Source organism: Echinops telfairi, unplaced genomic scaffold (assembly GCF_000313985.2).
Source record: "Echinops telfairi isolate 266 unplaced genomic scaffold, ASM31398v2 ScPeMD7_7400;HRSCAF=8409, whole genome shotgun sequence".
NCBI lineage: Eukaryota > Metazoa > Chordata > Mammalia > Afrosoricida > Tenrecidae > Echinops > Echinops telfairi.
This window is the reverse complement of record NW_022111300.1, coordinates 18186135-18211907: the sequence shown is the minus strand read 5'-3', so window position 1 is coordinate 18211907 and position 25773 is coordinate 18186135. Positions and strand designations below refer to the sequence as shown.

The 25773-nt window shown below is 42.8% G+C and overlaps 1 protein-coding gene across 1 annotated transcript in view; it reads left to right on the top strand.

Annotated features, from left to right (window-relative positions):
• Positions 1 to 25773, top strand: part of B4GALT6 (beta-1,4-galactosyltransferase 6) — a 56245-nt gene that overhangs the window by 16905 nt on the left and 13567 nt on the right. The window contains exons 3-4 of the mRNA XM_004702931.2: positions 10553 to 10677; positions 17712 to 17828. Coding sequence (XP_004702988.1) covers positions 10553 to 10677; positions 17712 to 17828 — 242 coding nt within the window. The remainder of the gene's footprint in view (positions 1 to 10552; positions 10678 to 17711; positions 17829 to 25773) is intronic.

Below are 25773 nucleotides of genomic sequence, written 5' to 3'. Positions count from 1 at the left end.
CTTCCCGAGGTGGGAAGGAAGGTCAACAGAAGAAAACAGAGAAATCAGGGAATGTGTCCCAGAAGTCAACGAGGAGAGAAATCCCAAGAAAGAGTTCCTCTTGACACATGCCACCAAAAACTGAGAAAAGTTCTTTGAAGACTTGGTGAGTAGAAAACCAATGAGATAAGCTTAATTTCAGTAGCGTAATAGGATAAGAAGTACATGATAATGGTTCTAGAACAGAACTGAAGGTGTGCTTTAGTTGGCTTAGACCAGGGGTCCTCACACTTTTTAAACAGGGGCCAGTTCATAGTCCCTCAGACCCATTGGAGGGCCGGACTGTAGTTATAAAGAAACTATGAACACATTCCTATGCACACTGCACATATCTTATTTTGAAGTAAAAAAACAAATGGGGCAAAAACACCTGGCAGGCCGGATAGATATCCTCAGCGGGCCACATGTGGCCCACGGGCTGTAGTAGTTTGAGGACGCCTGGCTTAGAGAAACAAGTAGTTGGGAGGGGAAGGAAAGGAGTGTGGGATAGCGTCTGGGAAGGAGCTGGGATTATGGGAGGGAGATTTTAGGAAGAGATCAAGTTTTAGGAGTCTGGGCAAGAAACCGGGCGAGTAGGGAGACCAGAAGTCCCACGGAGAGCAGCAAAAGGAAACTATGTGTGGCACCAGGTGCTGGGAAAAAGGAAAACTAAGAAGTATCCCAAGGTTGAAGAGTTAGTCTTGAAAAATAACAGGAATGCTTCCTCCTCTGAAGGAGCCCCGGTGGTCCAGCTGTTGCGTGCTGAGCTGCTAACAGACAGGGTGGCAGTCTGAATGCGCCCAGTTTTGGGTCAGAGAAGGACCGGGGCTTTGCTCCTGTGAAGCTCGCCTGTAGAAAATCCTCGGAAGCAGTTCTGCTCTGGCACATGGAATTAGTTACCATGAGTTGAATGTTGGTTCTGTGGCATCTAACAATGACAGCAGCCTTCTCTCGGAATCAGCGGTGTGGTCATGAGAGATGAACCGGAGAGTTAAAGAGATTCATGTTTGTTGCTTCTATTTCCCGATTAATCAGAGGCCATGTCCATACTGCAAAGGGCAAGAACGACTGAGTGACTTGATTAAAAGATACTGCCGTCAATGCCGTTCTGCCCGAGTAACCCGGTGGGACAGAGCATGGCTGCCCCACAGGAAATCCATGCTGTCCGACTCTCCTGAAGGGGACGACCGTTTCTTTCTCCCATGGAACAGCTGACGGGCTCCAACTGCCACATGGCAGGTGAGCGCCAGGTGCTTAACCATTGCACCACCAGGGTTAACTGGCTTGGAAGAGAGTAGTAAATATTTTAAAAATTGTAGGAACGAAAAATTGGAGTCAGCTAGTCATAGATTAAAAAGGGACTAACCAGCGAGCAGAGGCCCTTGGCGGCACAAGTGCTTAAAAACTGACTTGTAACACCCCTCTCCCCTGGGGGATGCCCAACAGAAAAGTGGGTAAAGGGAGACAGTGGTCGGTGTGAGACACGAAAAAAATAATTTATAAATTATTGAGGGATCATGAGGGAGGGAGGGTAGGAAACGAGCTGATACCAAGGGCTCAAGTAGAAAGAAAATATTTTGAAAATGATGATGGCAACATATGTACACAAATGTGCTTGACACGATGAATGGATATATGGATTGTGATAAGAGTTGCAAGAGCCCCCAATAAAACGATTCAAAAGAAAACAAAACTCCTACAGCTTATGGGAAGCTTGGTGGTTTTAGTCATCCGAGAAGCATACTGGGAGAAAGCCCTGGTGTTCTACTTTCAGAAACCCGGCCACTGAAAGCCAGCCCGATGGAGCACGGGTGGACTTGCAGGGAGTTAGAATGGACTTGTCAGTAGCTGCTTTGGTGTTTGGTTTAACCAACAGAGCTTCCCCAAGGGTCAGATGTGTAAAGGGTGTGACAGTTGTTGTGTTCGGAGCTTACTATGTTTCAAGCACTATGTGAGGTGCTCTCATTTAATCACCATAATCTATTATGTGTTCTCTCCCACCCTCCAGTGGTATTTATGAGCTGGAAAATGAGAGTGCATTTCCAGCACAGAAAGGAAGGTATTGATGGGTATACAGGTGATAGTTAGGTGGGATTAATAGAGCTGAGTTTTTTTAAAGTATGGTCTAGGTGTGAATTGTATCAGAATCAACTGGGATATTCAAACTCATACTTCAAAGCCAATCCCCAGAGTTGACATGAAAGGGTTCTTGGTGGCAAACCATAAAGTATGTTTTGCCTGCTTTAAGAGGGCAGGGAATCCCTGAAAAGACACTGACTTGCTTGCAGAAAATCTGTGTGGCCATAGAGTTAGGCTCAGAGACTGAGCATTCAAAGCGAGGACCAGAACACAGTGTGAAGCAGAAATTGCAGCATCCACTAGCAATGCTCAGGATGGAAACCAGACTGGCCATTGGTGAGATCCACAAAGCGAGTTGCCTTTGTGTTATGGATTGAATTGTGCTTCCCCTCCCCCAAATATGTGTCAGTTTGGCTGGGCTATGATTTTCTGTGTGTTGGCAGATATGGAATGATGTCATTTGGCAACTGCCAAATGATGCAGTCCTATCCACGACACAGTCTTTTGTGATGAGCCAATCCTTTGGAAGGGTTTGGGGATGCAGCATACGTACTTAAGAAACAGCCCTGATCTCCGTGTTAAGAAATTTTCTTGGATGTAATCTTCATCACCTTTCATCTCACAAGAGGTAAAAGGAGAGGGATAAACAAGCAGAGAAACCGGAGCCAGAGTACTAACTACCCAGAAAGAAGAGCGGGCAGTGGAGCCTCTTCTTTGGACCTGGTGTCCCTGTGCTGAGGATGTTCTAGACCCCAGGGAAGATCGATGCCGAGATATATGGAGAGCTCCACGGAAAGACGTTGACAAGAGTCAAAGGCCTTCCCCCCAGAGCCAGCAGAGAGAGCATGCTTTTCCCTAGAGCTAGTTGCCCTGAATTTGGACATCTAAACTCTTAAACGGGTAGAAAATAAATTTCTGTTTGTTGAAGTCATCCATCTATTTGTGGTATTTCTGTTATTTCTGTTGTAGCAACCACAGTAAACTAAGATACTTTGCTTTACTTTTTACTTAAATATTGATGTTGTAAAACACCCAGGTCCTCATTTGAGCCTCCTGCATCAGAATCTATTGCAGGTCTAGCTAATTCAGCGGTTCTCAACCTGTGGGTTGTGACCGCTTTGGGGATCGAATGACCCTTTCGCAGAGGTCACTTAATTTATCCTACTTATCAGATATTTACTTATGATTCATAACAGTAGCAAAATTACAGTTATGAGGTAACAACGAAAATAATTTTATGGTTGGGGGGGGAGTCAACACACATTAGTCAACACACATTGAGAACCACTGATCGAATTGGTCTTGTGGCTGCTCCAAGCTGCTTGAAAGGCTGGATGAGTGGGTTCTAGAGCCTTCCTTTGGGAGATAGGACTCAAGTATGGGCACTTCTTCAGATAAGATACGTCTTTATTTTAAAGCTGAGTGGCCGTTACATATTCCCCATAGACATTTACTGACATAGAAGATTTGAGGACTGGGCCAGTAACCCACATTCTACATAAACCTGTCACCCAAATTAGTGATCCAATTCATTCGAGGCTGATAGATGGGAGAAATGGGGACATCGCCGAGAGGACTTTCCGTGTCCATGAGATTGAAGTGTGAGTGTAGTGGGAGGGGTGGGGTAGAAGGAGTGAAAGAAAGAAGGCTTTAGTAAAAAGCTAGGTCAGAGTGGAAACCAGCTACTTCTAGGCGACAGGCTGCTCAGGTGTGGGTGTGGCACTGTGTGCACAGTGATGAAGTGCAGGAGGTGAGGTTACCAGAGCAGGGCTGAATGTTGGAGATGCTACCGTGGCTTCTTGGGTAAAAGGAAGGAAACCTTTTGTTAAAGGAGGGACATGGCTGTAAAGTGTGGGGCTGAGGCTGCAGAATGCCTTCTTTCAGACCTGACCTCAAGACAGTGGAAACAGGACACGAAGTGCCTTTCATTTCGCACAGGGGGAAGGAAAAACATGCTCTTTCCCTCAAGATGAGCCGAGGGGTCGTTTTCTGGAAGAAGCATTCTAGGACACAATATCCCCAGGACGATTTGTCAACACTAAGGTCAAATGCATCAGACTTTTGTCAGATTAGCTTTTTCATTTTCCCCTTGAATCTACTGGGAATACCATGGCTTGGGCCACGTACCTATTCACTAAGAAATAAGGGCATGGCTTGGACCAGGGCTATTAATTTACTCACACACAAAATACTCTTTGTAAAAATGTAGCAAAGGCACATTTTAACACCTGATGTAGGCAGGGGTTTCAGTGTGGCTAGGAGGGAAGAAAGAGGGGAATGGAAAAATTGGGAATTTATAGTTTCAGCTCGTCCATTCAAACGTGGGCAGGCATTGCATCTGTCATGAGGATACTAACTGTGACTGAAACCATGCGGTTCGATGTTTTGATCACTCAGTTTGTTCACATTAAGACTAGTCACGTGATTGATAGAGCTCCAGGTCTTGAAAACCCCCCAACAAAGCATCTACAATCCAGAAGTTTTGAGTGTTAACTTCAAAGGGATAGCTAGCAGGTTACGGGTGGCAAGCTGACCCACAGAAACATTGAGTCTCTGGGACTCAGGTGCCAGAGAGAAGGCGTGGTGTGAGATGACATGCCATCTTATTGTAAAAGTCTTTGTTGACTTGGGACAGGGAGACAGAGAGACCTGTCGAGGGGAAATGAACCTTTTCGTGGATGCTGTCATCAGAGCTCTGGGCTGGGCCACTCTGGACTCCCTGCAGCTCTGGCAGTGACAAAAGGCAGAGCATCCAGAATGAGGTTTTAGGCGCAGTCTTCGTTCCTAGGGCTGTCATAACAAAATAGCACAAAGTGAGCGCCTTTGAAGGACAGTTTGTTTTCCTACAATTCTGGAGGCTCGCGGGCCACATGAGAGTATCAACCATGTGCGTGCCTTCTGGAGGTTTGGAGAGAGGAATTGTCCCCTGCCCCTCTCCTGGTTTTTGATGACTGAATGTAAGTACAGATAATTTATATATTATTTTAAGAAGTGTATTTTAAGACAATGTTCACAGGTAAGGTGTTTAGGAAAAACGTGTCCTAAACTGTGTTGTGATACATTGTGATTCACACCGCAGTGAACTTATCATTTGGGTTCTGCCACTACTAATGGGCCCCCAGTCCATTGGGTGCCAGCTCCCCAAAATGGGAAACGGAGTTCACATCTTATGAATTCAATATTAGGAAATTATACTAAACGTCCTAGGTAATCATTACCAAGTTATCCCCACACCTGATAGCAATTTGGCCTAGAGACTCTTCCCAAGATTGAGTAGTACCTTACACTTGATTTAATTCCGATGGGAGCAGTGACAGTAGTTAGTACTTAATAGATAGGAGCCCTGGTTACATGTTGGAGTACTAAGTGTAAGGTCAGCAGTTCAAAACCACCAACTGCTCCATGGGAGAAAGAGGAGGCTTTCTACTCCCATAAAGAGTTCAAGTCTTGAAGACTCACAGGGTCAGTTCTATCCTCTCTAATAGGGTGGCTATGAGTCAGAACCAACTAGAAGGCAGGGGGCATTTCTCCATAGCCCATGTGCCCCGCATAGGTGCTCAAATAAAGTTGTCTCCTACAGACGCCTGACTCCTCACATATGTAGTTACAGTGCGCTTATCTCAAAGAACGTTTGCTCCCCTTGACTCTTGTATGCTTTGTCCTCCCTTTGAAGTATTCCCTTTGACGGCTTGGAATACCAGGTTAGTTCATTGCCCATTTATTTGATTGTACATGATTCACAAGAAGCTTGCATGTCTCAAGAGCTACAAAAACTCCTGGCTGAATAAACTCTTGGCTCTTCTCCCTCTTCTCACTTCTCCCGAGAGTGGAGTTGAGTCCCCTGTGCCCCCTTTTCTGTCTTCTTTAATTGTGAGTGTCGCTCCACAGGACCGTACAACTCTGCGGCTGGACCCACGGTCGGCCATCCGTCCACTCCTCCAAATGTTTGCCCGTGCTCACACCAGCCTTCCCTCCCCCAGCACGCTCTGCTTCTCCTCTGGGTCTGGTAATCGATCGTAAAGGCCACACACAACTCAGAGACAGTGTTCACAGTTTAGGGGCTCAGTTCCATGGTTTTTTAAGACCGACTCGGGATCGGGAAGCATGTGGACACAGTGTCCCTTCCCAGAGGCAGGACCGCTCTCTCAGCTCCTCCGGAGCAGGTAGGCGTCTTCTCCGCCTTCTCAGGACAAGCTTGTCTTGGCCCCCTTGCTGATCACCACTGGCTCTGCCACTAGATCCCTTCTGATTGGATTTATACGTTTCCTTGCCTTCCCTCTTTCTGCATTTTCTCTGTCCTGTCTTCCTTCTGCTGCTTCCTACTTCCTTCCTTCTTGCTTCGTCCAGTCTGAAAATCTCTGTGGGGGTGGCTGCAAATATACACAGCTCCATGCCAGTTTACAAGAGGAGCACGGATGGCCTAGTGGATGAGATATTGGGCGGCAAGCCACAAGGTCAGTGGTTTGCAACTACCAGTCTCTCCATGGAGAAATATGAGGCCTTCTACTCCCATAAAGATTACCATCTCGGGCAGTGCTAGTCTGCCCTGTAGAGTCACTATGAGTGAGAATTGACTCATTGGCAGTGGGGTTTTGTCAGTGTGAAGTCTTTGTCTCTCCCAGTGAGGGGTCCACAGGCTGACTAAGCCCCTGTCACACACCCTTTATTTTCATTGTCTATGAACCAGTCCCTGCAAGATCCATATCCAACACTGGGCAGGCTGCCATCCAGGACCAGGCCAAGTCTATCAAAGCTGTGTACATTTACCAAGGACATGTCCATCCACCTGGAGAAAAGTAACTAACTCTCTACGGTAGAAAATTAGAGGAAAAGTAACTTCTCAGCAGAAACATCCCCACGCTGTTTTTCCAGAGATGCAAGGATAACAGTCACATATGGGTACTTATTTCACCTTAAAACTCCAGGTAATGAAGGGAGAGGGGCTTTTCTGTCTTTGGGGGCATATGCTTCTCCAGTTCTTTCTTCCTTTACCCAGTCCACCTTCAAACCAAACTCACTGCCAGACTCGATTCTGACTCATAGCAATCCCACAGGACAGAACAGATCTGCCTCTTTGGGTTTCCGAAATGGAAATCTATATGGGAGCAGAGAGCCTCATCTTGCTCCTGTGGAGGAACTGGTGATTCCAAACTACTGAGCCTATGGTCTGCAGCCCAGTGCGTGTGGGTCGCCCGCGATGTGGCCCGGACGCCTCAATCCAGCTGCAGAGTCGTAGAAATTCAGTAGTTGCTACATTTTGCCATTTGCCTTTGTTTGCTGATGGGTTACACTTCTGGATAAAGTAAGTGGATTTCGGGCAAAGTACTTATTGATTTATTTACTTTTTCAACCCGAATTGGGAAGAGAAAGCACCATTCCTGGTGGAAGTTTCCAGATTTCATTCACATTGGGGGAGTGTGCAGGTTGGTGTCCAGGGGGCTCAGAAGAGCCTTTGTCAGATGCCCTTGAAATCCAAACCAGCAAGGGAAGGGTGCTGGCCTGGCATGGTGCTGCTTGTTTGTGAGCTCAGAGATGAAAGCGGACTTTGTAGGGGCTGTGGAGGGGAACCCTGGCCCGCTTTCCTCTGCATTTGTGTCTCCCCAGGGTACTCTTGCTGACAACAGGTTGAGTGCTGCTTTCCCGGCCCTCTTTCTGTAAAATATCCTTTTCCCCCTGTGTATAGGATCTTCACCTTCACAATCATCCCTCCTCCTTTGCTCCCTCCCTCCCCCCAGCTTTAGTGTCTGTTCTTCCTCCTCTCCCTGTTTATCATTTGCTTTCCCCATGTCTAACCCAGAGCCCTGCTCTCTCTTCCCCTCCTCCTAGCTTAGGGATGCTGCGCTAACCCCTGGGATGATAGCCTCAGGCCACTGGGTCAGCCTTGACCTTCAGACATGAAGTTGTCTGGGCAGAGAAGCCGTGGGCTCTTAGGAAAGTGTGGGCTCTGGAGGGTGTGCGTGTGGGATGGCGTCAGGCAGACAACGAACAAGGAGGCAAGACTCGGGAGACCTTCCTTTAAAGGAGCCACGTAGAAGGGAGGGCCCTTCCTTTGTCAGTGCTTGTGTGTTGGAGATGAAAAGGAGATTGCACATGATACTGAAAACTGATAATTCACGGTGGTTTCAGCTGATGAAGCAGTGAAGCTTGCAAAAAAAAAAAGGCAGTAGAAAAATTGGCTTCCCAATGCATAAAGAATACACACTCTAGTCACTTCTATGAACTGCTCATTATTTAGACTAATTACTACCATGTTCGCTATCGTGCATGCCTTTAGATGAATCAGATTTTTTTGTGTAAGCCTTATTTGATTATAGTGCTAGATTCTGTTTTTGTCAGCAGAGTTCTAGTCTATAATTGCCTGATAAATCTTCTACTTGACCTTCCCTCTCTCTGCAAGGTCATACACTTCTCTTTTCTTTAGGTAAACCTAACCTCTCAAAGATAACTAGTTTATATATTTTGTCACCTGAAAAAAGTCGGTATTTGGCTGTCAGAGGCCACAAATTCAGCAGCAGAACAGACAGACCTGTTAGAAGGTTAGACCCCACCCCACGCCCACTTCCTGTGTAAAACACAGACCTTTGCAGTTTTAAATGCTCTGGTACAGTATGTGGGAGCCCTCTCCTGAGGATGAAGGTGGATATGGGGTGTTGAGTAGCAGGAAGAGCTGAAGGAATCTCCAAAAGTTCATGGAAAACTGGAATGAAAAGGTAATGGAAAAATGTACATGAACATTTTGAAGCGCCCTCTCTATGGAAGGAGCCCTGGTGGCACAGTGGGTCATGCATTGTGTGCTCACCACAAGGTCAGCAGTTTGAACCCACAAGCCACTCCCTGGGAGAAAGGTGAGGCTTCTGCTCCTGTACAGATTTCCAGTCTTAGAAACCCACATGGGCATTTCTGCCCTGTCCAGTAGGGCTTCTGTGAGTCAGAATCGACTATGTGGCCGTGAGTTTGGTTTTGCTTAAGGAATGCTCCGAAGACTTGACCTTGTGAAACCTCAACACCTGTTGGTTTGCCTTTTAGAAGAGGTTAGAGAGAAGACCCTGCCAAGAGGGTGGTCCAGAGCCATTGGGAAGTGAAGGGCAACATTAAAATGCTAGAAAGATGATCCACGGTTCCATTCTGCTTGCCGTTGGAAGACTGTTCTCTGCAGCACAGTGGGGAGAGCGTTGTGGGACAGGGACGGCAGCAATCGTGCAGTATTTCACTCCTTGCTTCTGAGTCCTGTTTTGATCAGGGGAATGGAAATGGGTTCTCTCCCCAAATCATTTCTATCTAAATGGTATAAATTAGAAAAGCTATATAGTAAATATCCCTTATTGGTTGGGGAATATGTGCCTATTGATCCAGATATATGTATGTATGTATAGATTTTTAATTGTGCTTGCAGATTCTCTTTCTTAGCAAATGCAGGTAGTGGAGATGACAGTGATAGTAGCTGGCATTTATGAGGGTGTACCTTGTGCCCAGCACTGTATATACCCTATTTCTTTCACTGAAGCAACAACCCCTTAGGATGCAGACAGTCCTAATTTCTTAAGGTCACAGTGAGCAGGAGATGGATTGATGGCAGTGAGTTTTGGGTTTCTTACAGTTGAGGTGCAGGGAGGTTAGATAATTTCACCAAGGGGCAGAAGATACGGTTTAGCCTTCTTCACAGCATTCCAGTTGTTTAGCTCTTACACACTGTGCTATTTTGTCCTTATGTTGACTCTGTTGATATGAAAAAGCTGAAATTCTGGAATTTTCAACAATGGTATATACCAAGTCGTAATGACATGCAAACATTTTCTAAAGAAAATAGAAATATTTAGCGTATTAGTGACATGTAAAAAGTTTAAATAAGCAGTTTGATTTTCTTTGGTTTATTTATCTGAGATCCTAGTGACACCCAATCAATTCTGATGCATAACGACCCTATAGGACAGAATTTAATTGTTGCATATGGTTTTGGAAATGGAAAATCTTATATCTGTGTGTGTGTGTCAATTAGGTGGGTGTTCACATTTCAGGTCATCAATTTTGTATTCAATAACTTCAGCTACATAACAATCCTACCTAGTAGCTCACTCTACACCCTTCCCCTTGACTTTCTCTTCCCCGCTTGTGGATTACTGTTTTCCCCTTCACGCAGGATTGCACATCCTTATGGAAGTAGACAACCTCATCTTTCTCCTGCAGGACAGCTGGTGGGTTGGACTGTGTCATCCAGTGCTTGACCTCCAATGCCGCCAGGGTTCCTGGTGTACTCAGCATAGTAGCGTAATAGATAACTTACCATCAAAATGGAAAACGAGAAGAGGGAATGTTAATAATGATGCCCTAACAGCAGAAGTAAACCGGTTTACACTGGCATCATAGGTATACTGTTACACTTAATGATGCCTGTTTGTCTTATTTGCACCTTTGAATTAAATTCTTCTAATTATTCTTCATGATTTTGAATTTACAGGAGGGTTCCTCAATGTCAACGTAAGCGAGGTCAGTTTTGAGGAAATTCATCAGCTCTTTGCCAAGGATTTAGATATCGAGCCAGGAGGTCACTGGAGGCCCAAAGACTGTAAACCCAGATGGAAGGTGAGGTGAATTTCTCATCAGTAATGTGACTGTTAACATGCATTTGAAAAAAAAAAATCAGAGGTTAAACTTAGAATTCAGAGTGAAATACCATTGACTCTTGATCAGTTAAAGACATCAGGATTCACATGTGTATTCTCAGTTAAAATGAGATTTAATCGTGGTACTTATGCAGACTTTAAATGTGCCTATAAAACATGTGCTCATTGGTCCCGCCTCTTGAAATTCCTGCCCTCGGTGGGATAGGCAGTGTGCATTGTGTTCTGTTTTGGAAGAGAAAGACTGAAGTCGTTGCCTCCTCCCACTACCACTACGAATCTGCTGGCTGCCTGCAGGTCTAACTCCTCCAAGTGCTGGTACCAGTGAGAGCCCACTGGGAGGATATTATGTTCTAATTTCTAATTGGGTCTGGCACTGAGATCCCGAAGTGATGCTTCTCAGAACCCAGGAATGCAAAAGACGTGCACGGAAGTCCCTGCAGAGCATGCTGTATATAGCCGTGGGCTCCTCACCTCTGTTTCAGATGACAGAGCAGAAAAAAACCCTCATCTTTTCTGATATATTAGAATTCTGCTTTATACTTTCTTTGAGAAATACGTGTGAGAATGGGCTTATGGGTTAAAAAATGACGGAAAATCATGTTTTAGATCAGCCCCCACCCCACCCCCCCAGCTCTGGAACAATCCTGGGATGCTATGAAAGCAGGTGCCTAAATTTCCTCTATTATGGGCTACAATACAAATGTTTTTAATTGCCAAGGGGGCGTTGGGTAATATATTTTTTTCTGAAAAGGTGGTAGTAGGCCAAGGAAGTTTGGGAGCCAATGATTTCAACCCTGTTCCTCTCAATACTCTGTATGTATTGCTTATGGAGGGCGCACTTGTCTCATGCCGAGATGTTTAAGTAGAAAATAACATTTATGTAGTTCAAATGAAAATTGCTAGTAATTAAAATGAAGTGTTATATCGTTAAGGATTGTGATGTAATCATCATCTGGTAACAGTTTTTAACTTCTCTTTTGAAATGGTGATATTCTGCTAAAATTGTCCTGTGGTATATACACACACACACACACACACACACACACAAAGTCACAGCTAGGAAAGAGAACTGTATGATGTGAAGCTCACAGAGAGACAGACTTAATCCACCTTGAATTCTTTATTTGGGACTGTTTATAAGCATAGTACAAAAAAAGTGTTGTCTTGAGGGTGGAAATTAAATGGGCTTTTTTGGGCCTGGTTACAAATTATTCAATAAAAGACTTCTCATTCTCTCAAACAGGCTGAGAAGCTGGTTAAGTGGTTTCCAGTATAAAATTTGGAAAATCACTCTACTTTCTTATTGTCATAATGCTATTTGTCAGATCAGATTCATTTAATAAGGGAATCTTTCCCCGTTTCTAGATTGAAATTTGCTATATTTAATAAATAACACGTGACCATTTTATATTAAAATGCCCCCGGCAAAGAAGTTGTTTCTATTACTTGGGTGCAGATTGTGTATGCTGAATGTTAATGAGTGAAGGAGCACCCTCTATTAGTCACAAATTAGGTGACAGTTGAGGAGAAACATGTGGGTTGATCCTCAGATGGGGTTTCGTGTAAGGTATAACATGGCCACATCCCCTTCTCCACACACGCATGTGCGCGCGCGTACACACGCACACTGTGCAGTTATATGGCATAGTGATAACGGTAGAGTAATTTGGGGTCAGAAAGACTGAGTTTTCATCTTTCTCCAGTGGTCTGTCCAGATTTGGGGTTTTAAATTTGGTAGTTTGTTTCCTTCTCATTTCCCAAGAGAAAAACATGTCATTCCTAGAAGTCATACCCTACTTCGTAGACTGCACACTTCATGCAAATCAGTAGGCAACAGTTTTTGACATGGAATTCCCTAGACGCAGGCTTAATTGGAGAACCTAAAATCATCGCTTGTTTTGTTTAGGGACTGTTTAGTCATTTGAGGAAGCCTGGCTGGTGGAGGGGGTTATGCACTGGCTGTTGACTTCCAGGTGAGCACTTGGAAAGCATGAGCTGCTTATGGGTGGCAGACGAGCCGCCTCCTCCTGAATAGATGATTGACAGCCGTGTCTGCCCCCTCCTGAATAGATTGACAGCCGTGGAAGAACACAGGGCAGCTCTCTGTCCTAGAGGGGGTTAGGAGTTGGAATAGCCTTGATGACGTGGCTTTATCTCCATGTATGTACGTATTTATACAATGGCAAACCTGCCGTTTCAGCTTTGAGTACAAATCTTTCACAGACTATGGTGTCCAGTGCTGCGTTGTGCAGCTGAAAAGGAGAGTAGCGATTCTGGAGATCATTCGGAGGTGAAATGTGTGGGCTATTTTTAACTAAGGAAGTTCTCCCTCAAACACATAATAAGACCGTATTGCAAATGTGGGAGCAGAGTGGGGAGAGAGGCAAAGACCAGCTGGACTTATGTCCAGCATCTGCCACCAACTTGATTCTTAACCTGTGAGGCACTTTTTGCGCCTTAAAAAAAAAACTAATAAAATAATTACCAAGTTGATTGATGGTCAAGTTCATTGGAACCCAGGTACTCCTGACTGATGCAGGTTTACCTGGGAGAGGTCAGCCCCAGTTGAACACCTTATAGAGGCAAGCATATTTCTCAAAGGGAGATAGGGGGCAAGTGTGAGGGTTTTTGAGTCATTGAAAGGGTTTGGTTATGAAACATTGCCTGGGTTGTGGCTGAGGGCTTCGGCAACTTTGTTTCCACACCGTGAGGGTGAAGGAGCCAGGAAGGAGCTAGTGATGTTACTTTCTCAGAGAGGAAGTGTGGCATGGGCCTTCGCCAGCTGTTTCAGAGCTAGGTGGAGTTTCTGGTCAAAATGCAAGTTCTTGAACTCTATCCTCAGACATCCTGATTCAAAAGAGAGAGAAGCAAGGCCCTGCTTTTTAAATTTTTCTTTCCTTCTATGATGATTATTTTTTAATCATATAACTTTAATTTGAGAACTAGGTCCTGGAAATGAGGAAGAAGAGGATGAAGCTGAAAACCTTTGGGCAGTGAGGTTTGGTGGCTTCTGTTTGGCTCAGTCTTAGTCAGTGGTAAGGAGCAAGATTCCCTCTTAAGATGACCAAGTATCCAACTCAGTCATCTCGGGGACAGTCACACATGGTGCGCTTGACATGGTGGAGGAAATTTATGTGGAAAATACTTTCTTGATTGTTTCTTGATAGTATGTGTTGGAGAAAATAAGGTGCACAAATTAGTAAGGTTGATGTTTGTTTTTTAAGTGGGAACAAATGGGAAAATTTTGCTTGAACAAGAGGTGCTGAAGGAGAGATTTCTGAAGATGAAATGTTGTTTTTCAGAAGATAATGACAAGATACTCTCTCCCCACTGGAGCTGTATCAATAGGAGGGTGATTCAAGCACCAAATTGGGCACATGGAAGAAAGTGTGCCTTAACATGAAGCGATTAAAACGTCAAAGTAGATGATTACAGCACACCGAGATCTCTTCTTTCTAACCAGTCAGGTGCAGACTAAAGAGCATGTCTTTACACAGACAGAAGAAGAGACACCAAATGAATGCTCAAGAGAGTATCAAGCTTTATTTTGATGAAAAATTTTCTCTAGCCATTTTGTTCAATGTTCTGGTAACGCTCCTGTTAAGACTTTGACATTTACTTGCAACTAAAAGTCACTATAGCTTTCTGAATTTGCGGAGTCACTTTGCTAAGACATTAAATTCTTTTTTTACTTAAAATATTTTATTTCCTTATAAAGTTAAACAAAATAAAAGGACCAATAAAAAGATAAATTCTTGATATTCTAAATACTTCTTTGTATGCTATGACTTTATTGGTTCATGTTCAATTCATCACTCAGTCAATTATCTTTAATTAATATGGACTGTAGCCATTTAGTAGCTTCTCAAGGATCATGTGTTAATCAGCTTAGCTGTTATCAGAGTACATTCACATTATGTCATAAGCTTTTAATTTGTGGCCAAATGAATAAAAAAAAAAACAGGTAGGGCAAGATTGACCCTTAATTTTGTAGAAGTTGTCACACTACTGTCGTTCAGATATGGTAAGCAGTATGGACATATTCTGAATATCTAACTTCTTTATTTCCTTTCAGTTTTTCCCTGAAATACTTTGGCAAGATACTCCTATGGGAAGTCCTTGAACTAGCTGACATTGATAGGGATACCCAGTAGAAAGCGCCCACTGAGTAGGGAGTTCCCAGCATCATAGGTAGTCATGGTAACCACAAATGAGTCCCAGATGCTTTTGTCTGGTTGCCATGGCAATCTTGTGAACTCCGGTTCATAAGCCAAGGAGATGCTTTTGAACCACATGAAAAGGACGTGGGATCCAAAGTGAAGCTGGCTGGTACATGAGCATGTCTTCAGCTCTCATCGCTTACCAAATATGAACTCATCAATGTATACATAGAGCATCTACTTCATTGCCCCCAGTGGTTCTTTTCCCCCCTCAACTAGCACATCTGGATTAAAAATATATTAATTGTAGAATTTTTTTAATTCAGCTGTCTTCAATTTTGCGAAACCATCTTTTATTCTCTTTTTAAATAAAACCTATAGTCATTTTATAATTTCTCCCATTTATAATCCTTGACCTGAGCACTGATAGCATAAAGGACTCATCGGTCAATCAGAAAGTCAGTGGTTTGAACCCACTAATGGCTTCTTGGTAGAGAGATGAGGCAGTCTGCTTCTGTAAAGATTTATAGCCTTGGAAACCTCATAGGTCCCTATTGGGTCACTTGAGCCCTGGTGGCATAGTGGGTTACATGTTGCACTGTTAGCTGCTGCAAGATCAGCATTTTGAACCCACCAGCTATTCCATGGGAAAAGATGAGGCTTTTTGATCCTGTAAAGATTTACAGCCTTGGAAACCCACAGGGGCAGTTCTCCTCTGCCCTATATGGTCACTGTGAGTCGGGACCGATTCAGTGGCACTGAGTTTAGAAGGTCACTTTGAGTCCAGATCTACTGCACAGCAGTGGATTTTGACTTGGGGTTATAATCCTGGAAAAGTAAATCACACAGGTAAATGTTTCTGTTTTCTGTGGACCATAGCTAATGCCATGCCCTGATTGTAGAAGTAGGGTTAGTTCCTAGACATATGAATTCTCAAGGATTTGCATTTAATCATTCATTATGAAAAAAAACGGGGGCATAGGTGAAATTTTAATAAATTTCAGATTTATTATTCTGTGATTTTCTGTTAAGACCATCTTATATTATATTTGAAATTTTACAATACAGAGTAAAACATAGATATCCTAATAAGCTATATGTCAACTCTTTTATTCTTTGAAGACTAATGATTTGGAAATTTATGACCTGTAAACAACATAGGGTCACCGTGAGTCAGAACTGATCCAATGGCAGGGAGTGTTTTTAAGAAATCTATTATTTGTCTTAATCTCCATTTTTATTGAAATTATACAATTATAATATAGCTATTCTAATCAAGAATTGCTGAGAAACATTAACATTGCCAAAAAACTCTAAGAGTAAAATACGAAGTATAGAGAGCTCTAGCTTGTATAGTTAATTTTGGATTTCTTCCTGTAAGATGCTTGATAATACTGAGACATCATTTTAAATTACATAGGTTTGGTTTTCTTGCACGTTTTGGTTTACATAAGGAAGTTCTTTCATTTAGGTAAGGACAATTTTTTTGGTTTCCTGTGCTGCTTACACAAGCATTTTTGTTACCTTGACATCCTAACATAATTTTACTATCCATTTCATTTTCACTGAATAGCACCACTGAAATACATGTATTAAATAGAATAAAAATGGGGCTATGTATTTTAATTAAATGAAAATATTATGGTAAAATAATCAAGCTTCGTGTGTGTTTTATGATACTGCTCTTTGGCGGGGTTGCTTAAATCAGCTATGACTTGAGTCCCTTCTATGCTCATATCTGTACTGTTTCTCAAAAGCATCTTTACGCCAAATAAGCCACATGGAAGGTAGCAGATAGTTAAGTGGAGGCTCTTTTAAATTAAATATCGAAATGAGAATGGCTGTTATTTATGACCTCCTTGAAGAACTAGAAGTTACTCCCCGCGTATCTGACACATCCAACTTCCTTAGTCCGGATACTCAGTTGATAACTAAATCCTGGTACTTTGCTTCATTGATGTTTCAAAAATTTAGGTACCTCTCATCCATCCCTCCAAGCTACTATCAGCTCAGACCTCTATTATGCATTTCCCAACGACTTTTCCTGAACCAACCCTCTCAGTCTGCTCTCCAGACTGCATTTAAAATAGTCTTTCAACCACCAAATCGGGTTTTCTCACCCTTTAATTGAATCTCTGAGATTTCCCATGGTTTTGATAGGATAACGGCCAGTATCCGTCTCTTGGCCTTCAGAGCACACGTCCATGTCCCCAGCCTCCTCTCCCACGTCGCTCTCTCTCTGCACTCCTGGGTCCTCCCTCATCTGCCCCGTCTTTCCTTTGCTTACTTGATGCCAGGAGCCCTGGCTGGTAGTGGTTATGGACTGGTAACTGCAAGATCAGCATTTCTAAATCACCAGCTATGCCGTGGAAGAAAGCTGGGGCTCTTGACTCCTGTAAAGAGTTAGTCTCGGAAACTCACGGGGCAGTTGTACCCTGTCCGATGGGCTGCTACGAGTCAGCATCGGCATGGGTTCGCCGTCAGTGAGGGTGAGGGAGTTAATGCCAACTCATAAACTTCAGCTTCCTTTGTGCCCCAGACCTCAGACCGCTGCGCCTTTCCAATTCCCTGATGTCGGCCCCACAAGAACGACTTTTATCACACTTATCAGGCCTGTGGTTTTACCTCTGTCTGTTTGCTTTGTAAATTAAAGTCTGTCAGCTTCACGTGAAGATGGGACTATATTGGTTTTGATCACTGATCCACCTATGCTGAGAAAACTCATTCAGAGTGGGTCATTAGAACCATCTGGAACGTTGTAAGCCTCGCTCTCTGTCTTTGCCTCTGGCGTCTCTGCGGTCTGACTTAACAGGTGTGTCCTGTTGTTTCGCAGGTGGCAGTTCTCATCCCCTTCCGTAATCGCCACGAACACCTTCCCATCTTTTTCCTGCACCTGATTCCAATGCTCCAGAAACAGCGGTTGGAATTTGCCTTTTATGTCATCGAACAGGTCAGAATATTTTTCAAAGTGGACTTTAATCAACACTGAGCTAGATTGATTTAATATGTTGAGTTTAAAATGAATCAAGGAATCCGGGTCCTTGAGGGTTCTTTTTGGGTTTTTTTGAGTAAAATTACATTTTGGTTGAGCATGTATCTGTCTTTCAGGTTTTTCTTTCTTTTTATTTTTTAAATCAAAATAAAACTTGCCTTAGTGAAATAAGTTGTTCAGCAATTATGTATGGCTTTTGTATGCTAGGAGCCCTGGTAGCATACTGGTTATGTGTTGGGCTGCTAACCACAAGGTCAGCAGTTCAAAGCCAGCAGCCAGCTCTCAGGAAACAGCCAAACCTCTCTACTCTTGGAAACTCACGGGAGCAGTTCTTTCCTGCCCTATAAGGCCACTGTGAGTCAGCATCAGCTCGATGACAATGCAAGTTAATATGCTAACCGTATATATTTTAATTATATATGGTTAGCATATTATGCTAAATGGTTGCTGATCAAACTATTATTTTCTTATAACTGCACTTTGAATCAGGTTAAATACTCTGTTAAATTTTTTAAAATCATTTTATTGGGGCTCATACAATTCATCACAATACATACATCAATTGTGTAAAGCACACTTATACATTTGTTGCCCTCATCATTCTCAAAATTTCTGTGACCTTTTAATATTGTTTCTTTTTATGCTTTAACTGAGATTATGATCTTTGTTTACTCTTAAACACGCTACTTTTCTTCTATTTAAAAAAAGTAATTTTATTTGGGGCTCTTAAAGCTTTTATCACAATCCATCCATCCATTGTGTCAAGCACATTTGTACATATGATGCCATCATCATTTTCTTTCTACTTGAGCTCTTGATATCATCTCCTCATTTCCCCCCTCCTCCCCCACCGTCTCTCCCTCATGAACACTTGCTAAATTATAAATTATTATTATTTTCATATCTTATATTGTCTGCTGTCTCCCTTCACCCCCCTTTCTGTTGTTCATCACCCTGGGAGGGGGGTGGTGGTTATATATTGATCATTGTGGTTAATTCCCCCGTTTCTCCCTCCAACTTCCCCTTCCCCTCCTGGTATCTCTATTTTCATTATTGGTCCTCAGGGGTTTATCTGTCCTGGATTCCCTGTTTTGTGAGGTGTGTGTGTGTGTGTGTTGTGAGCTCTTATCTGTAGCCATGTACATAGTCTGGTCTATTCAGATTTGTAAGGTAGAATTGAGGTCATGATAGTGTGGCGGTGGGGGGGTGGGGGAGGAAATATTAATGAACTAGAGGAAAGTTGAATGTTTCATCAGTGCTTTACTGCACCCTGAATGGCTCATCTCTTCCTTGTGACCCTTCTGTAAGGGAATGTCCAATTGTCTACAGATCAGCTTTAGGTCTCCACTTTGTACTCCCCGCAATTCACATTGACATGATGTTTTGTTCTGGGTCTTTGATGCTTGATACTTGGTCCCATTGACACCTCGTAATCACACAGACTGGTGTGCTTTTTCCATGTGGGCTTTGTTGCTTCTCAGCTAGATAGCTGATTGTGTATCTTCAAGCCTTTAAGACCTCAGATGCTATATCTTTTGGTAGCAGAGCACCTTCGGCTTTCGTTTGCACCCATTTTGTCTTCAGTAATCGTGTTGGGAAGGTGAGCATTACAGAATGCCGGATTATTAGAACAAAGTGTTCTTGCATTGAGGAAGGACTTGAGTAGAGGTCCAATGTCCGTGTGCTACCTTAATAATTAATATATATATATATATATCCCTATCGTTATATATGACTGGTAATATACTTATATACATGCCTATATTTATGCCTGTATAAATGTCTTTTGCCTCCTAGTTCTTTCCTCTATTTCCTTTTACTTTTCTCCTGTCCCACTATTATCTACCTTTAAGCGGCTCTCAGTAATTCCTCCTGGCTACATTGCACTTGGCCAAATTCTACCAGGCATTCTACAACCTCCTTGCCATCAATTTTAGATCTTTTGTTGTTCCCTTGTCCCTGGGTTTGTTGGCCCTCCTTCCTTTTCCCCCACCTCCTCCTCTCCCATGTCTCCCTGGAAACATTGGTCCTTTTATTTTCTCCTCAGGATTGTAAACAATCCTGCCTATCTTATATAGCTAGATTTGAAAAAAAAGCCTATAAATAGTTCCAGATCTGTCTGATGACCCTTATGAATGTTTTCCAATCAGGTTTGATGAGGTGCCAAGTCCTGCTTCCAAGTCAGAAGTCTGTTTTCAGAACTTCTCAGGAACTTTGTAGCTTTGCTCCCCTTGCTGCTCTGTTGCACGCCCTTTATGTTTTGCCCCAGGGTGTGGGGGTCAGACCGGCACAATTCCCACACTGTGTCTCCAGTGCTGACCTCTGTAGTTCTGTGGGTCAGTGAGGGGAGGTTGTGTCTCGTGGTGAGGCAGCCTTATGGTCCTCTCTGTACATTGGTTGCTCTGAGCAGGAATGTTGCCCTGGATGCATGGTGGGCTAGGATGTGTTTCTCTCTCTCTCTCTTTCCCGCCCCACTCCCTCTTAGTTTGCTCCCCTGTGGTTTGAGCAGACCGGTCACTCTTCCAGGGTTGTATCTTCAATGCTGTCCTCTGTAGTGTGTTCTTCTGGGAGGGAGTTAAGATAGCTGAGATTGAAGCCGGTCCCAGCTTCCTCTGTTAGTTCACTGCTCCATGCTGATATGTTTCCCTCAAGGCTTGGCACACAGGGATGAGATCTGGTCTCTCTCACCCTTTCCTGTGGAGACATAAACAATACCCTCCCCATGGGTGGGTTCGTACCCTGTTCCCCCACCAACCTTGTCTCCCCCCTCTCCTTTTTGGTTGGCTGCCATATGAATCCCTTGGTTGGGTCTGACCTCTACCAGAGCACCTGAACCTCACCTCACTCTGGGAATTTATGCATTTAGTAGCTTTTCACCTATGCTTTTTAAGCTTACCTCAGTGGACTCATGCTGTACTTGTCCTTTTGTGCTTGGCTTACTTCACTTAGCATAATTTCCTCCAACTCATCCCTTGAGACCATGTGCTTCATGCATTCATCACTGCTTTTTAGGATGCGTAGTACTCCATTGTACGTATGTACAAAGTTTTCAATCCACTCATCTGTTGATGGAAAATTGGGTTGTTTCCAACTCTTTGAAATTGTGAACTGCACCGTGATGAACATTGGAGTGCAGCCGTCTGGTCGTGGTCTGTTTCTTACCTCTTCTGGGTATATGCCCAGAAGGGGATCGCTGGTCTTATGGTTGCTTGATATTCCATTCATTTTAGGTATTGCCAAATTGATTTCCATAGTGGCTGTACATACCTACAGGTCCACCAGCAGTAGACGAGAGTTCCTATCCCACCACACCCCCTCCAACACTTGTTGCTTTCTGATTTTTTTTTTAATTGGGCTATCTTTGAGGGTGCTAGATGGAATCTCATCATTGTTTTAATTTGCATTTCCCTTATGGCAAATGATCAGGAATATTTTCTCATATGTTTATTGGCCATTTGGATTTCCGCCCTTGTGAAACTTCTGTTCAGGTCTTTTGCCCACCTCTTCAATGGGCTATTTGTTTTTTCTTATTGTAGGCTAGCAAATTATTGTAGTTATTAGTAAAAAAACCTTTGTCTGATTTGTCATTGCTTAAGATGTTTTCCCAGTCTGTGGGCTCTCTTATTACTCTCTTGGCAAAGTCTTTCGATGTACACAGGTGTTTTATCTTCGATATGTCCCACTTGTCAATTTGTGCTTCCTGTGTTTCCAATAGCCCATGTATTCCCTGCACCAAAGTTCTCAGGTTTGTCCCAATTCCCTCATTAATGTCCCTAATCGTTTGGAGTTTTACATCAAGATCTGTGATCCACCTTGAATTTATTCTTGTGAATGGAGTGAAGTAATGATCTGCCTTCATTTTTTCCGTAGGTAGATAAGCCTTTTTTTCCAGCACCCCTGGTTGAAGAGGGCATCCACTTTCCATTTGATATGTTTTGAGGCCCTTATCCAAGATACGTTGTCTAGATGCTGATGATTTAATTCCTTGGTTTTCAGTTCTATTACATTGGTCTACATATCTGTCATTATACCAGTACCACACTGTTTTGACCACTGTGACTATATAATAGGTGCTTAAGTCAGGTAAAGCAAGCTCTCCGACTTTGGCCTTTTTCTTGAGGAGTTCTCTGATAATTCTGGGCTTTTCCCCTCTCCATGTGAAGTTGGTAGTCAGTTTTTTCAATTCTTTGAAGAAAGATGTTGGTATTTGTATTGGGATAGCATTAAACTTATAAGTGCCTTGAGTAGGACTGACATCTTTACTATATTAAGTCTTCCGATCCATGAGCATGGGATATTCTTCCATTTGTGGAGGTCACTTTTGGTTTCTTGTATGAGTGTTCTGTAGTTTTCCTTGCACAAATCTTTTGGGTTTTTTTGTTAGCTACATCCCTAGATATTTCAATTTGTGCTTGGCTATTGTGAAGGGTACTACCTTTTGAATCTCCTCTTCCATAGTCTCATCCAATATACATTACTTCATTTTATTGAACAGCTGCTTGTTTTGCAAGTTGGGCTTCTGAGTAGCTTCTAGACTCTGGCGCCTTGTCAACGAGACTGGTAACTGGTGTGCTTTGGAATGCAAGTCAAAGCCTTCGCACTGAAAAATACTCTCACTGCCATGTGGTCAATACCAACTGTCCACAACCTCGAAGGACAGAGTAAAACTGCCCTTAGGGGTTTATGAGACTGGAAATCTTTATGAGAGTAGAAAGCCTCATCCTTCTCCCTCAGAGCAGCAGCTGGTGATTTCGAGCTGCTGACCTTGCAGTTAGCCCAATGTTTAACCTACAGTGCCATGGGACTCTTGTGAATTCACTGCCATACCCTGGAATCAGCTTAGTAACATACTGAGTGTTGAATCCTGAAAGAGAACTTCAGTTTATGACCCATGAATTTAAGTATATAAAATCAAGAATACATTAAGATAAGATATAATAATAATTTATAAATTATTAAGGGTTCATGAGGGAGGAGGAGGGAGGGGGAAGGGGGAAATGAGGAGCTAATTCCAGGAACCCAAGCGGAAAGCAAATTTTGAGAATGATGAGGGCAACAAATGTATAAGTGTGCTTTACACAATTGATGTATGTATGGATTGTGATGAGTTGTATGAGCCCCAATAAAATGATTAAAACAAAACAAAAACAGTAGCAAAGCATAGATAATTCTTGACTGAGGATTCTTTACATCTTGGTCTGGTTACTGACTAGCCCCAAATTTGATATTGGAGCAATTTCATGAGTTGGCCAGGGATCCTGAAATGAGAGCCAGGGCGTTGTTAGGTGGCACCGACAGAAGGACACACTGCCCATCCTGATCCTTGTCCACCATCATTTCTGCAGCCATTGTGTCAGTCTGCCGCATTAAGTTTCTTCCTCTCTTTCACTGACCCTCTCCCAAGCATGATCGCTTTTTCCAGATTTTGTTTTGTTTTAACAAAATCCCTTCTTAAAACATGGCTAAAAGCATGAAATGAAATGTTGCCAACCTTGCTTTTAAGAAACATTTTTGCTGTACTTCTTAAAATATGTTTCTTTCTTCTTCTGGCAGATTAATATTTTTCACCAACACCATAACTAAAAGGCCTTTTTTGGCCTTTTTAAATCATTGTCCGACTTCAACATGTGTGTGAGGTTCTTGAAAATGCTATGACTTGGATGAGGTGCACCTTAATCTTAAAAGGACCATTTTTTTGTTTTTTTCTTGTCAAAAATCCTTTTAACAGTTTTATTAGCACTTCATGCACATGGCATACAACTCAATAATGCAATCGTATCAAGGAATTGTCACCATATTCAATTCTAGATATTTTTTATGAAAACAGATTGCCATGTCTTGCCCCTGTAAAGCTGATAGATGAATTAGCTGCAGAACTTTTAACTTTTATACTCCTAGGAAATCTTCTCTTTTTTTATTATTTTTAAATTTTTTCCCCAACCATCTTATTAGGAGCTAATCCAGACATCATACCATTCCATAGTTCAATCACATCAAGCAGTGTTGCAACCCAAATCAGTTTCAAAACATTTTCTTCCCCCTAAAGTCCTTGATATCAGCTCTCCCTTGCCATTTCCCCAACCTACTATTCTAAAAGGGCCGATTTTAGTACTTTAAAGAAATTTTAGGTAGCAGATTTGCCCAATGCAACCCACGGTTTGATTTCTTGACGGCTGTTTCTATGGAGTCTGTTATGCAGCCAAGTGAAACAAAACCTTCGTGAACTTCAATGCTTCCTCCGTTTATTGCGATACAGCTTTTGGCCCCGTTGTGAGGATTTTCCTAGTTATCCTGAAAAAGAAGTAGTGTCTAGTGAACATTTGCTGTCCTGTTTTCACAGTCTTTTCCTTTGTATTGATCTTGTTTGACACAGCCATATGTATACTTCTGCTCTGCTGGCTGTGCTGAAGGGGGCACTAGTAAAGCAATACTGGCTTTTCTTTACAGTAGGCTTAGCCTCTGGAGCTGATTAGTCTGGACCAGCTAAACTGAAACACGGACCATGCCTTGGAGAGAGAATTGTGTGATGTCCCCAAGCCCTTCCAGATGTTTGTTTAGAAGTGGAAGTAACCCGGAAGAGAGGAGAATGACAACAGAAAAGTCCAGTCTTTTCTGGTTTTTAAAAGACGATAGCAAAATTGACTTACTTAAACTTTTAAAATATAGATTATTCCGTTAGGCTAGAGCTGAAATGCCCCCAATTCGCGTTTTATTTTCTGCGTCTTTGTTTAAAGGCTATTCTTGGTTAAAATGTACTTAAATTTGTATTTAAAAACAAAAACCTGTGTCTAACTTGATATTTCAGAAACCCCTCCAAAGTATGATGAACACGTGACTAGCTCTCCATGCCCACTATACCCCTTTTATGAATGCCACCTCATATTTCACATTGAAATGCATATATGTATCTATCATATGTACATCTTTTGTTAATGGATTCTGACCTGTCCAGTTGCCCTACATCATTGTCAACACTTGGCATGGTGTCACTGAAGTTTTGATACCCATTTTATGGGTATGCCCCATAGTCCGCAGGTGTCCCATAGGGTTCAGCCCAGGAAAACCGGAAAGGTTGGTGGTTTAAGTCCATGCAGAGGCCAGGTGGAAGGCATGCCTGCCAGTCTGCTTCCACAAGATCCCAGCATTGAAACCCTGTGAAGGACAGCTCTGCTGTGACACACAGAGGGTGGCCAGGAGTCAGGATGTACTTGACAGAAGATGATCATGGATTTTACCAGAAATTAAGAGAAACAGTTCTCAGTGTCCACAAGTCAGTATTTATGAATTTGGCTACTCGGTGAAGTTTACATATAACCCCACATCTATACTAGGTTCTCTTTTGTAGACTTGCGCAAAGCTGCTCGGGCCTTCCCAGTTGAGGTCCAATAGGCTGCTCTGCAGTTGAGGAATCATGTGTCTGGGCACGTTAGTGACCCTGATGACTCCGAAGAAGAAGGATTAGCTGTTTGAAAGGATGAGGGAGAGGGAGGTGATGTAACCCTTCAGTTACCGTAATAAGTCCAAAGGCAACATTTAACATGATTAAAGGAAGAACTATCAGTCTCTCGTTATTGAAAAATAAGGGGAGAAATAGCAAGACGTGGGCAGCTAGAGGAGTTAAAATGTGTTTCTCTTAAAGGGGCAAGGTGGGTTAGATGTGGAACTTCTTACTTTTACTTTTTATCATGCTTTTAATAATGCTTTCTGTAAGCTAGAAAGTACGCATTTAGGTGAATATTTTATGGACATAAAAAGCAACAGCAACAACTTTTTTTGGCCTTAAAGGAAAGTGATTTTTTAAAAAATCAATTTATTGGGGCTCATACAATTCATCACAATACATAGATCAATTGTGTAAAGCACATCTATACATTTGTTGCCCTCATCATTCCCAAAATTCACT